The sequence below is a fragment of the Alosa sapidissima genome, chromosome 22 (genome assembly GCF_018492685.1).
Source record: "Alosa sapidissima isolate fAloSap1 chromosome 22, fAloSap1.pri, whole genome shotgun sequence".
Classification (NCBI taxonomy): domain Eukaryota; kingdom Metazoa; phylum Chordata; class Actinopteri; order Clupeiformes; family Clupeidae; genus Alosa; species Alosa sapidissima.
In genome coordinates this window covers 21,258,838-21,273,054 of record NC_055978.1, presented here as the reverse complement: position 1 = coordinate 21,273,054, position 14,217 = coordinate 21,258,838, and the positions used below count along the sequence as shown (strand labels likewise).

At 46.2% G+C, this 14,217-nt stretch overlaps 2 protein-coding genes across 3 annotated transcripts in view; one reads left to right on the top strand and one right to left on the bottom strand.

The window, feature by feature from the left end:
- The window catches only part of dnai7 (dynein axonemal intermediate chain 7), a 36,012-nt gene extending 22,558 nt beyond the window's left edge, over nucleotides 1–13,454 (top strand). The window contains exons 16-17 of one of the 2 annotated variants that reach the window (XM_042078559.1): nucleotides 2,184–2,202; nucleotides 13,443–13,454. The gene's annotated coding sequence lies outside the window, so the exon portion shown is untranslated. Of the gene's footprint in view, nucleotides 1–2,183; nucleotides 2,217–13,442 lie in introns of those variants that run through there. The other variant, XM_042078560.1, reaches the window with a different exon arrangement.
- The window catches only part of LOC121696811 (lymphoid-restricted membrane protein), a 32,284-nt gene that overhangs the window by 4,258 nt on the left and 13,809 nt on the right, over nucleotides 1–14,217 (bottom strand). Inside the window, exons 17-34 of the mRNA XM_042077859.1 lie at nucleotides 13,453–13,595; nucleotides 12,209–12,317; nucleotides 11,348–11,708; nucleotides 10,015–10,064; nucleotides 8,944–9,054; nucleotides 8,536–8,674; nucleotides 8,361–8,364; nucleotides 7,895–7,970; nucleotides 6,066–6,096; nucleotides 5,309–5,514; nucleotides 4,208–4,289; nucleotides 4,066–4,120; nucleotides 3,844–3,877; nucleotides 3,319–3,459; nucleotides 2,214–2,348; nucleotides 1,889–2,039; nucleotides 916–962; nucleotides 526–579 (exon numbers count right to left, since the gene is read on the bottom strand). Coding sequence (XP_041933793.1) covers nucleotides 526–579; nucleotides 916–962; nucleotides 1,889–2,039; nucleotides 2,214–2,348; nucleotides 3,319–3,459; nucleotides 3,844–3,877; nucleotides 4,066–4,120; nucleotides 4,208–4,289; nucleotides 5,309–5,514; nucleotides 6,066–6,096; nucleotides 7,895–7,970; nucleotides 8,361–8,364; nucleotides 8,536–8,674; nucleotides 8,944–9,054; nucleotides 10,015–10,064; nucleotides 11,348–11,708; nucleotides 12,209–12,317; nucleotides 13,453–13,595 — 1,929 coding nt within the window. The remainder of the gene's footprint in view (nucleotides 1–525; nucleotides 580–915; nucleotides 963–1,888; nucleotides 2,040–2,213; nucleotides 2,349–3,318; nucleotides 3,460–3,843; nucleotides 3,878–4,065; nucleotides 4,121–4,207; nucleotides 4,290–5,308; nucleotides 5,515–6,065; nucleotides 6,097–7,894; nucleotides 7,971–8,360; nucleotides 8,365–8,535; nucleotides 8,675–8,943; nucleotides 9,055–10,014; nucleotides 10,065–11,347; nucleotides 11,709–12,208; nucleotides 12,318–13,452; nucleotides 13,596–14,217) is intronic.

Here is a 14,217-nt window from a genome sequence, read left to right as displayed (position 1 = left end):
ATATAAATACTACAGCATATAAGGGTGAAAGACAAGACGTGGATTTTTTTTTTTTTTATGTCCGTGGTCTATAAACTCTACAAAAAATAAGCAATAGTTCTGAAAACTCTTTGAAAAGATTGTCCCCTGCAACTGTCCACCAGTTCCAACAGAAGAAAGGTTTATGAAAAACCAAAATAATTCCTAATGAAGCTCTTCTCTGGCATATTTTTAAGAGTGTCAGGAGTGACTTATCGAAATGCCACCAGTGAGTTGTGTTTTGAACGTAAAATATTGACAATGTGTTCCCAAAATATGCTAATTTTCTATTTCTATTTTTTGCTGGGTTGACACACCTCATTCATCATCATTACAGACTACTGAAAGGGCACAGGAAGTGAGGTATAAGTGAATCTGTTACTGCGTGGAGCATGGGTATGTGCATAGGGGTCAATAAAAAGCGATGGGTAATTGTACGTGTGTGATGAATGGACGTCCAGTAACTGTGTGTGTGTAGCACGACTCTGTGCTGAGGGTTAGTCTCACCAGGTCTCCACTGCGTGGGATCACTGCGATGCTGACCCGTCGTGAGGAGGACTGCTGCATGTTGGGTAAGATATGGAGAGAGTTTCATAACAGCTAAATATACAGCTCTCCATCAATCACACACACTGTATATGGTTGGTGTCAAATTACCACCAACTGATTAGAATTGGCACTAAGTCACTGGATGGGCCATTTCCATTTAAGGCTATTTAAACAAAGTCCATACTAGTGTTTTTATAAGCCGGGACTAGAGAATCACACACTTATGGTGTAGGTTTAATCTGAAATGAATCCCAGCAGGAATAATAGTCTGCAATGGTTTAGAGTAAACAGTAAAGAAATTAATCTGTAACCTTGTTATGATCTTCACCTACAGTTCATGGAACTTACCTTATAGTACTGTGAACCAGACTGCTTCTTATTCCTAAAGTCATCAGCTGAAAACAAGATGGACAACAACAACTTGCAGTATAAATATTTCATATGATGCAACAGCATTATAGTAGTTAGGATCCTAGTGGCATAGTTGTTCATGTCCAAACATTACACATCCAGAATACAGATTTTTTATTTGTAGCTTAAGTGTGAGTTTTGCCAACTTAAAAACGTTGAGACAGAGGCAACAGACTTAATGTTCATCACAACTACAGATCACAGTTAATGGTTTTATATGTTATTATCTCTAAATAACGAAAATATATTTTAAAGATGATCATTCACACACAGCTTTAATCCACAGTCTCCAATGGTCATGTTCACTACAGCTGATGAGCAGTTATATGGATGTGGTTATTATTTCCAAGGCAGTCCACATGATTGGGCAAACCAGGGGAGGACACTTAAATGTGAAACTGTTGATCCCACACAAAGGCTAAAAATACCAGTTTAAATTACCCAGCCACTATAACTTCATGGCAATTTGGCAGCGGCCATTATCCAAAGCAACCAGGGTGGATATACTGTACATGAATATCAGTGTGGTCCCTGGGTATCGATCGCATGAGCCTGGTGGTGTTAGCACCATGCTTTACTAGCTGTGCTGGAGTTGTAGACCATGATAACTACATTTATATTTAGTCACATAGCAGTTACTTTCATCCAAAGTGACTCACACTGTTCTGTTGTGCAGATATAGAGTTTTGTAAGGATGCAGGGCTGGAGCTACCTCTGAATGTCATGTTTATGTTTAGTTATATAGCAGATGCTTTTGTCCCAAGTCACTTCAATTCAATTTAGTTTGATCTATTCTACATAGCGCCATGACATGAGAATGTCATGTCATCTGAAGACGCTCTACAGAGCCCAGCTGGACAAATACACGGTTTGATCAGGAGGCGGGGACAGAGGTGAGGTTCCTGGTTACCTCTGTCCATGGCGTGGGAGCCGAAGGAGCGCTCGCTGTGTGTGACGGTCTCTCGGAGCTCCAGCAGCTCGGCGTGCTCCTTGGTGTAGGTGCGCCGCAGGTTCTCTACGTGCTGGATCATCACCTCCACGGCCTTACCAATACGGCTCTCCTGCAGGGGGGCACAGCAATGGGCATCTTTAGGGTAGACTGGCAGGCACACACAAACACCTCTCTGTCTCTCACACACACACAGTATGTGTCTCTTACAGGTCTTTACACAGTATCTATGTCTTTCTCACTCTCTTACACACTTACACACACACACACACACAGTGACCCAGACCTGGTGGATGGCGCCCAGCATCTCTGAGCGGCTGGAAACCCTGACCATGGACTGGATGAGGATCTCCAGGTTCTTCTGCAGCCGATGAATGATCTCCATGGACTGACCGTCATCCTCACAGAGAGGGATCAGGGCCTGGGGAAGAGTACAGCACAACAGTTAGCACGCACACACACACACACACACACACACACACACACACCAATGTCATCCTTTCAAAAGGAGATTGATGGCTCAGTGTTGACAAGATCAATAAACACATTACTTCACTTCAAGACACACACGTCCACACACACATACTTTGTTGTATCAATATCATCTACAGACAAAGAACAGGGCCTAGACATAGACACATTAGAACAATGTGTGTGTGCTCAAGTGGACTGTATATTGTTCTCTGAGAACAATATACAGTCCACTTGAGCACACACACACACACCTTCATATCACGCCAAGGAAATAGTGAGTAGTACCATTATAGATTTACAAAATAAAAAAAAATAAAAATAATAATCATCAAGGCATGCAGTCTGTTACAGCAACTCCCACTTTCTCTCCCAACAAGATACCCCTGTATCTCTTCCACATTAGGTAGGACATTTTGGACTAGACACCCCCGTATCTCTAACACATTAGATAGGACAATTTGGACAATTCCCTCCCTTTATCTCAGTCTTCAATCTGTCCACTTTTCTCCTCCAGTGTTGGTCAACAGTTGGATATTACCTGCCTCTCTCTCCCCCAGATAATTTGAGTTCAGTTGCTCTATTTGTATAAGTGCATACTCAAAACAACAACTATACAATCATTATAATTGTTCATAAGCATAGCAATCTTGCGCTCACCTCCCCCTATCCACCTCTATACTCTTCTGTCTGCCTCTCCTACTTGCAGTAGGTTTGTCTCCATCTTTTACTCTACTCCCTTTCTTCATTTAGCACTGCCTCCCAAGTCAATTGCGCACAGAGCTATGCAAAACAATCACCGGCCCCTATTGCGATATGAAAGATTCTGACAATGACCACAACAAACGACATGCGACACAACCTATGGCTCTCACACACACCTCTTCCACCCCTCTCGGTCCCTCCCCCCTCCCTCTCACCTGCAGTAATCCCTGGCAGCTGGACACCTCGCGTCGGACGTTGTCCTCGGCCAGGTCGCGGGAGCGCTCTTCTAGCCGCAGCCTCTTGTCCAGCGTGAACATGTCACACTTGAAGCCCAGAGACAGGCGGTGGAACTCCGCCTGACAGGATGGAGGAAGCAGGATATTTACAGGTGACACACACACACACACACACACACATATGCATCTATATTCACATAGATGCATGAGGATTTTTCTTTAGACATGTTGTCAGGCAGAAGAAGAAGAAGTGTGACCAAGTTAGAAGAAAAAAGGTTACATTCAAATCAGGACCAGGAAACTGAAACACTAGCTATGGTTATTGCTCTGCTGTGTCCATAGACATAGCTAACCTAAAGTGGGCCAAGGCAACTTTTGAACCTTTTATTTTCTGTGAAGTCTTAAAAGTATCTCCTTGGTGAGCCGAGTATGCCGTTTGTGCACCTATTATCATGAACCCAATGGAAGAACGCTCTGGTGGAGAAATACAACACCATGACTCACCTCAATTTCCTTTTCACTGGCAGACAGGCTCCAGCTAAAACAATAACACACAAACAAACACACACACATTCATGTTCAGCTTTTACATCATGGAGTGACATTCCTACCAAGTAAACATCTAATCATCTGTAGATAATAACTGTGATGTGTGTGTAATGCATCACCAGGAAAATAATGCAAGGGCTTTATCTTTATTATATAGCCAGTCTGCCATGTGCCTACCTGTTTCTCCTGTCCTCACGATCACTGGCATCTTCAGACACAACTGAGGTCTCACCTGGAAAAAGAGAGGAAGGGTGAGAGAGGGGGACAACAGAAACATACAGGAGAGAGAGAGAGAGAGCTCTCAAGTGAGCAGTCCTACCTTCCTTCTCCGTTGCAGCAGACACCTCACTGTCTTCCTGCACTTTTTGTCCCTCGGGGGCCTCTGTACTCTGTTCCTTCTCCTGAAGCAGGACAACAGAATCTGCATCATTGCCCTGCTCTGACTTGTTCATTGTCTTCTTCAGACTTGTTCAACACTCAATGGATTCACAGCTCTGTCTCTACAGTTAGCGAATAACTCCTTCCCACCTGTTAACACACCTACACACACACTCTTTTTCTCGCTCTCTCGCTCACCCTTCCGCCACGAGTCACTAATAGAGCTGTTCCACAGCACAGAAAAAAAACAAAAAAAAAAAAACAAAACACACACACTTCTCCACCGGGAAGGCCAGACCGACCACATTTTTTTAATGGCACTTTAGAGTCATAGAGGAAGCATATCTATAAAAATCACCACCTCCATGTGGCAGGAGTCGCACAGCACACTCAGAGTTTACAGAGTGTGTGTCCTGAGAAATTAGAGCAAAACCACATTAACAGTGAATGCTAATAAACTACAGAAAAATTTCAGAATGTCTCTATACCTTTATAGAAATATTTTCAACCCTCCTCTGAGATATTAGCAATGGTTTAAGCAATACCATTTTAATCATCCATCGATCAAATGATATGATGATTTCTGGCCACTACAGTTGCTCGATTATGGCAAAAATCATAATCACGATTATTTTCATCAATATTAAGATCACAATGATTTAACACGATTACTCAATGATTTTAGAAACATCATCCATTTTTTTTCAACTCTTGAAAAAAAGTCTAGTCTAGTATGAAAGAAGTTTAGTCTTTATGATTCACCTACAAACCGCAATCCTTAATATATGTACATTCAGTTTACGAGTATATCACATGCGTCATGCAATGATGATGAGGCTGATGACTCCGTGACTAGAGCTGCAGTATTACAGATGTGGGCTAGTTCAACCCAGGAAGTGCAGAAAAGACGTTCTGTCAGTCGTAACGACTGAAACCAGCGCGTGGGAAACCAAGCTCTTGGCACCAACAGAGCAGATGCTAACTGACTGATGGTCACCAAAAGCCTGCCCCCTCCTGGCCTAAGTAGTGCAGTGCTACTCACCAGGGCCATCTTTTGCTTGTTAAGTGGGGAGTCTCTGTCGCCCCCTGGAGGAGACGGTCCTGCAGTTGCATCCGGTTTGCTACCGTCTGGAGCGCCAGGGTCACTGGTGACCTGGGAGTCATCCTTAGCCTTGTCGGAGGAGTCAGCAGGGGTGTTGTTTACACCGCTGGTTGCCGTGGTGATGTCTGAGGATTCAGTCTTAGTGCCTATGGGAGGGAAGGGACAGATGAGCAAAGGTGAGTAGGAAAGGGGCGGGGCATATATGGGAGAAAGCCAATAATCATGGCCGACATGCTTTCCTTAAACTCACCTGCCATGGTGACAGTTTCTGTGGCAGAATCTACTGCAGTCCTCCTCCTCCTCTGCTACAGGGAGCAGGCTGGTCCTGTGACTATGCAAACACACACACACACACACACGCAAACACACACGCACGCAAACACACACGCACGCAAACACACACGCACGCAAACACACACGCACACACACACGCACGCACACACACGCGCACACACACACACTTAGGCTTTGCCAACACTTCACACGCACACACACACGCACGCACACACACGCGCACACACACACTTAGGCTTTGCCAACACTTGCACACACACTTAGGCTTTCTGTGTAATTTTGCATTGTAAAGTCTACCTGTCTAGGAGCTACAATCACACCAAGAAAACATTCAAATGAATTGAAAAGGTGGCGGGTTCTTGCAGGCAGCAGGCAGAGATGGTGGCTTACCTCTCCAGTGCACCAGTGGAGTCTGGAGGCTGGTGAGGCAGCTTCTGCAGGAGACAAAGACAAAGTGAACTCCAAGCCAACAAGCCAAGCTTTTGCCACTACCACACACACGAGAAACAAAGATTTTTTTTTTTTACATCAAATTTACATATGCCCACGCCCACGTTGTGTACCCTACCTGAAATTCTCTTGGGCAGCCACACACACACACAAACCTGTCTCCTGGCATTCCATGTGAACTGAACTGAAACAGTGAGCAAGTCCTTTTAACTAACGCAGGCAATAAAATGCTAATTCATTACATAACATCTGGGCTATCAAGAGCCCTGTGGCTGAAAGGGATAGAATAGAGAATGTGCACGAGAGAGAGAGAGAGAGAGAGAGAGAGAGATGAGAGAGAGGAGAGAGAGAGAGAGGTTTGCAAGCACAATCTAGAATTTTTTTGTTGTGTACAAAAGATTGATGAGGTCTTTCATGACATATAAACAATGTTTAGAGCTAGATGAAGAAGACATCTCTAAAAAGCTCTTTGTTTAAAATCAATTCTGTGTTGAGGGTAACGTTTGTCCTCTTAAAATTCTCCTTTCATTTGGTCAGTAGACCATTTTCATAACACACACAAACCAATCTGACAGGGATGGCAGGGTACCTAAAAAAGATCACAATATTCATCACATATCCCCACCCATACACAGAGACTGATACACACACACCAACAAACACATATCCCCACGCATACACAGAGACTGATACACAAACACACACACACACGCACAGAGCCCAGACCCAAGGTAGGCATGGCTATGCATGATCCTGACACCACAGTAGTGTTTCTAAGAGGCTGCTGTTGAGCTACAGGATGGACTACACAATTAATTTTAAGACAAGAGGAGCAAAGTATGTTATGCTCTTTATGGTCTTCCTGTGTTTTGCTGTGTGTCTTTCTTATTTGTGTGAAAATGGGACACAAAAAGATATGTACGAAACAGAGTGCAACAACAGAGTGCAACAACCCTCATCATGTCATTAGGGTTAAACCTATTGCATCTCAGACTCTAACTAAAAACGAAATAGGAATATCCTCAATACAACATAATGATCCAGACAGACACAGACACACAGACACACACACACACACACACGCACTAGAGATGGGTGACAGCAGAGAGATGCAGTGGACGATTGAAAGCATTAAAAAGTCATCAATGAAACAACAGACCTAAAAAAACGAAGGCAGGGATCTGCACACACAAAGAGTAGGTTTTACACAGATGCAAGGACTTGGAAAAGTTTATCATACACACACACAACAAACAAAACACACACACGCACACAAATTGCACATTTGCGTGCGTGCGCGCATAAACACACACGCATGCAGTCTAGCATACCTCATGTCCTCAAGCAATCCCAGCCCCTTTAAAGCTACATCAACTAGACAGTCAATAAGAGCCCCGTTCCAACTCAAACAAAAACACTGTCTGCTTTACCCTGGAAAGGACCCTGCTGCTGTCCATTTGGAGATGAGTGGCTAGAAACACCACACACACATACTTCTGCTCCTCACACCCAACTCGCACAGTTAATGAGAGAACATGCATATAAGGGCAAAACGAGAGTGAGAGAGCAGAGAGAGAGAGCGAGAGAGAGAGAGAGCGGAGAGAGAGAGAGAGAGAGAGAGAGAGAGAGAGAGAGAGAGAGAGACAGTGTGCGGCTGGGAAATTAGAGGGAGGAAAAAAAAAAGGAAGGGGAAGTAGAATGAAAAAAGATGAATTGCTAAGAGAGAGAGAGAGAGAGAGAGAGAGAGAGAGAGAGAGAGAGAGAGCTTCCTCTGAAACTGACCTGAGAGTCGTTGAGGCTCATGGTACTGGCCCCCTCCTCTCCTGTGGTGCTCTCACCCGACGCGGCCTCCGCACACCTGACCACGGGACGACAGGAAGACAGAAATAAGTGAGTGTGGTGATACTTTTTCTCTCTCTCTCTCTCCTTTTCTCCTTCTCTCGTCTCTCTCTCTCAACGGAGCAGGAAGCAGCTGGGCTCATGCGTTGTGACAGTGGAGTTGTGTGTGTGTGTACGAGAAAGAAGAGCAAGATGACAAGAGGGCAATACACTATGTGAGTGTGAGCTTGTGTGTGCGTGTGTGCCTACGTATATGTGTGTGTGTGTGTGTGTGTGTGTGTGTGTGTGTGTGTGTGTGTGTGTGTGTGTGTGTGTGTGTGTGCGCGCGCGTCTAAACCCTCTCGCAGGTGCTCTGGTCACCATGCAAAACACCTCTCCATAGGCACACACTAATCGAGCCATCCCCCACACTGCTTTGAAAGGCAAATGTGGCTTAAAGGCAAAACAAAAAAACCAAATGTCCTTCCATTACCCAAATTAAGTGCTGCTATCCTTCACTACTAATATGCACGCGTCATATATTACAGTAAAGCAAAAACACTGTAAAGCCTTAAATAAAAGCAAAAACAAACCTAAGACCTCACCTGGGAGATGGAGAAATGGTTTCACCCAGCTCAGCAGGTGTGTTGCTGGGAGATACCATCTCCTCTTGTCCAGGGGAAGCTTCTGAAGGGAGGGACTCCAGCACTGGGTTGGCCTTGCTGGTTTCAGAGGGCACAGGGTCTGAGAAAAAAGGCAGAAAAACAGTGTTGAACAAGTATGTCCAAGAACGCAGAGAGAGAGAGAGAGAGAGAGAGAGAGAGAGAGAGAGAGAGAGGAGAGAGAGAGAGAGAGAGAGAGAGAGAGAGAGAGAGAGAGAGAGAGAGAGAGAGAGAGAGAGAGAGAGAGAGAGAGAGAGAGATGGACATTGTAGCATAGAAGAAGAGATGGAGGAATAGAAAAAAAAAAAAAAAGATTACTGCGTGTGTAAAACGCACAGAGTCCATCCTCACCAGCTGCTGAAGTGTGTGTGGGAGGAAGAGGAGCAGGATCTCGTTGCTCAGCACACACAGTCTGCTTGTGGGCGTCCTCGGGCCCAGTGCATTCTGGGAAGTTGGCTCTTCCTGTGGGCCACATGGGAGCAAAAACAACCTTAGTCAAATGTGATTTTATTTTTGTTTATATTAATTCACTCTTCATTAGAATCGATCAAATCAGCTAAAGGTATGTGGGTATATTTGACCGGCAAATCAATGTAGATACCAACATGGACAGTCCTCTCCGGGTCACTGAGCAGTGGACTCTACTTGTCTACTCAGCTCTTCCAAGTGTGTTCTTTTTCAGGTGTGAACTACGTTGTTCCTGAAAGGCTATTTTTAGTCCATGGTGGCTGCTCAGGGATCAAATGTCCAAAATATGTTTCCTTATTAGCTAGGATCTCTCTGCCATAGCTGACCAACACACCACCATTTCCTGTTTGCCACACACGCACACACCAGGAAGGAGCATCCCCATCTTCAAAAGGATCATCATGGTAACGGTCAACCATGTGACCGGCGTCGGCCAATGACCCTTAGCCAAAATCACACTGATGAGCGAGAGAACAATGGCCTGACTATGCACACGGAATGTGAACGAGGGACGATGACAATAGGAAGTGGCCGGACTCTTCATTCCTCAAAACAGATGGTCTTTTTTGAGTTCATGGTGAAAAGTTCATGACTGAACTGAAACGGCTGAACTTTTATCACAGCGTTAAAAACTAGTCTTCACAGCTTACCTTACACATTCAGTTTCAAAGGCTTTAAGACAGCTCTAATAGATCTAATGTTTTCAGGATATTGTCTACCACACTTCCATCACTTCCAGTGAACAAGTTACAAACTGGGCTTCACAGAGAATCTGGCACATCCAAGCAGTCTAACTAGATCCTTTACACATTACTGATTAGTTTCCTACTACATGGATTAAGTCTAGTCCTGAAGTTTTCTTTTTAGTCTAGGGCTAGGCTTAATCCATGTCCAATCCATTTTCTTATAATGGGCAAAATACTAGAGCAGCTACAAATGGAAAGCATAATCTACCTGTTGTCCACTGGATTCTGTTACAGCTTCAGTCTGTGGCTGTGGGGTTTCTGAAACGGAGACAAACACATTTGATCAAACGTTTACCCATTCATAGCAAACACATCCCTTTTAAGATTCACTCACACTTTTTACATCAAGGCTTTTCATCATCATTTATACAGCATAAAAATACTTGCAGTAATTTATACAAAAACAAGCACCAGGATGTGCCATGTCTAATTATGACATCTCTCTCTTTCCCTCTCCCTCTCTAGTGCTTGGCTCTCAGTCATGCAGACACAGGAAGGATTGGAGGGTGAGTGTGTGTGTGTGTCTGTGTGTGTGTGGAGTTAGGGTAGAGACGGGTGAATGGCAGCCCAGATTACAGTAGGACATGCCAGGGGTCTGAGAGAAGCAGTCAGACATGGTTGGATTGGATTTGTGTGTGTTTGTGTCTGTGTGTGGTTATACACTTCTAACAATTTGTGAGTGATCGTATATGTCTCTGGTTCTAAATGTGTGTGTGTGTGTGTGTCTCAGAAACCATGTCTGTGTGACTAATTGTTTCCAAGTGTGTTGCTGTACACACACACACGCACACGCACACACACACACACACACCAGGGTCTGAATCAGCGAGGCCTGGCCAAAGAAGGTAGGGCTCCTGAGGAGACCCGGGGGACAGCCATAGAAGGCCAGGGTCCAACGGGGTCCACTCTGCCCTGGCTACTGTCAGAGCAGCCAGGCTCTTAAGCTGCCGTGGATGGCTGGCTGCCCTGTGACCACTAGGGGATTAAGGCGGAGATGCTAATCCACTCGAGTCGGGGGAGAGACTGACAGAGTGAACGCAACCGCTGCTCCATCCTTCCACACCCAAACCACACACACTCTCTCAGGCACACGCACACAGAGGCTCACGGTCAAAAGGAGCACATTGAGACACATGGTCAAACATTGACAGAACTAGAGGATTAGTGATCACCCCCCCCATAGGCCTACATCCACATCAATGCTCAAATTCCCACAGAATGGTCTCTAATGTCTTCTGATTGTGCCTGATATCCATCACAGGTAGTCTTTACAGCGAGCGAGGACACACACACACACACACACACACGCACGCACACACTCTAAAAGGACCACTCAGGCATGAGCACAAAGACAGACTCGCACACACATAACACACACTCTCAAAAGACAGAGTGTGTGCCTGTGCGTGAAGATTAGCAGACTGTGCCCAAGTAGGAACAGCTACCCCATTAGAGTCAGCAAACAGGACCTGACTAAATGGGCTCTACTGCCGTCTGGCCGGAGAAGGTTCCCCGCTCCTTCTTTGCCCTCGCAAACTGACCTGTGGTTTCGATGTGGGGACCGTCCTCCGAGGCTTCCGGAATGTCACTCCGTGAGCGGGCGAGTTCGCCCTGCGGCGTCTCCTCCTCCTCCACGCCCGAGTCCAGCTGCCCTTCCTCGCCCCTCTCGCTGCCGTTCTGTTTCTCCTCCTCCTCCTCCTCCTCCTCTTCTTCCTCACCGCCTCCTGACCTCGACTCCTCGGGCCGTTTAGCGTCTCCTTCGTCGTCCCTCGGGCCGGACGACTCCTTGCTTCCACTGAGCGGGGAACCGTTCTGGGCGTTAGACGATGGCGGCGGCGGCGACTCGGGAATCACGTATTCCTCTTCCCACTCTAACGATGGAGCGTCCGGGTCCTCTTCAACCTGAACACACACACTCCATATTAACTCTGGTACAGAGGAGTAAGTAAATCCACAGTGGAGCTGATCAACACTGGGGCAGCACTGAGTAAAGCTAAAAGTGTGTTTTGATCGACAGCGACAGATGAGAAAAACATACAGTAGCTGGAACACTACAGTGGGGAGGGAGGGAGAGAGAGAAACAGATACAGAGAGAGAGAGAGAAAGAAAGCACTTGGGCGTTATGAGTGGGCAGCTAAACTCCCATAGCTCTGTGGTATCTCTGTGAAAGCAGCGCTCTCATGTCTGTGTGGAAATGTACTCCACTCCACTAAAACAGTGTGTCAGTGATTCTGCACTAAAATAAACCAATGACGCACCTGGTTCACATGCCAACAGCATAGCCCTTAATGGTGGTGATGACCTCTGCTAAACACACATCTACCATGAAGTCGATATCTGCAGCTTCTGAGATGTGTACTGACTGACACACACACACACACACACACACGGCCTCCCCCTACCTGTGGTACATCAGGTGTTTGGCAGCTGGCCTCTCTGCTGTCCGGCGGGGTTTTCTGCTGGTCCAGCTCATCCTTTAGCTGCTGTTTCTGATTCTCCTGTTCCTGGACCCTACACACACACACACAGAAGGAAGAGCATCAGTATCCCATCACTTTACAGAACATTGACACAGTAACTTCCATTAATTCAACATTTCCTACACCCAGCCCAGTACTCCTAACTGCCTTGAACTCAAATGATGAGAACTGTTCATCCGATATGACAATGCGCACTGGCATCTAGAAGGCAGACGTATTATACCCAATCCGCAGGCCCATACAGTGTCCCATGGCCCCCCCCAACTTCTGTCCAAGGCCTTCGCTTCTCCCAGAAACCCACAGGGCTGTCACAGTAGCGGCTGCTAGCCCAGCGAACGGCCTGGTCCGTTCCCACACCTCCGACTGATAACAGCGTCCGAAATCCTGCACGACTCACTTTTTATCCAGCCCCCTCCATACACTCCGCAAAACACCCCCTGACCACCGCCCACCCCCATCCAATCTAGATTCTAGATCTTGTTTAGAAAAAAGAAAAAGCAAGACAAATATCTTCAGTCTGGAGCCAAAAATGGAGTTGATGTGAGGTGGATGGGTAGAGCATAAGGTCCAGCCATAACCTCCTCCGGTTAAGCGGGAGGGGGGCGGTTCTTAGATGGCTCCTCCCCCACAAGTGTCAATCATTCTGAGACGCGAGGCTCATTTGAGTCCATCAGTGCTCGGTCAGTCAGTTAGAGCTAAAGCCGACAGCGGTGGTTGCCAAGGACACGGAGGCAATAACGTGACCTTTCGCTTTCTGTGAAGATTAAATTCTCCTCAACAGATCCACGGCTAGTTCTACATCTGTACTGCTCATGCACTCAAGGCAGAGTGCAGTTGAACAGGAGAGTATTATGGGAAAGAGAACTGAAGAAAGAAAGAGAGAGATGGGAGAAACAGAAGGCAAAATAGATGGCAGAAACAAAGTAACTGACTATAGGGTTACAAATATAATGGAACAAATGTCCTCCATGACCTTTTGGCATGTAGGAAAGAGAGATATTATCAATCTCATGCACACACACATTGTTTAACACTCCGTAAAGCGCCATGAGACATGTGTAATGTTTTGCCGCTCTATAAGTGCTATTAAATTGAAATTGACACACACAGTCCCACAGCAGATCCAGATTGGTCCAGGTTGGGACTACAGGGGGAGGGCTGCTCACCTGACGGACAGGTGCAGGATCTCGGTGCGCGAGCGGCGCATGTTGCTGGCCATCTTCAGCAGCTCCTTCTCCAGGGAGTCTGTGTACTGCTGCAGCTGCTCCAGAACCTGGGCCCAGTCCTGCCGACGCCGCTCACACTCAACCTGCATACAGAGGGGAAGGGGGGGGGGATCATTAAGCACAATTCTATTTACTTCTACGGCTCAAGAAAGAAAGAAAGAAAGAAAGAAAGAAAGAGACAAGAGAGAAAGAAAGACAAGAGAGAAAAGAGAGAAAGAAAGAAAGAGAGAGAGAATAATAAAACAATAAAACGGTTTAAAAAAAAAAAGCCGTTTACCCCTGAGCTGAACTAGCAGACCACATGCTATGTGCTCTATAACAGAGCACAACACAGGACAGTAACAAATATGCAACAATACAGCTCGAGGGGAGGGTCAGAAGGGACTGATTTTGTGTGTGTGTGTCACGTTATTTTTTTGTACATGACTGTGTGTGTTGGGGGGGGGGGGGGGGGGGGGGGCGCTTGTGAGTGCAAGTGTTTCTATGCAATAGTGTGTGCATGCAAGTTCGTATGTGTAGGGGAGTATGTGTCTGTGTGTGTGTGTGTGTGTGTGTGTGTGTGTGTGTGTGTGTGAGAGAGAGACACAGACACACACATTCACATCTTCACGCTCGGCAGCACAGACTGAGTGTTCCTCTCTGCCTGAGAGAGCAGAGGAAATGGGGGTAGGCGGGTGGTGGGTAGAGGCTAGAGGCACTAGAGGA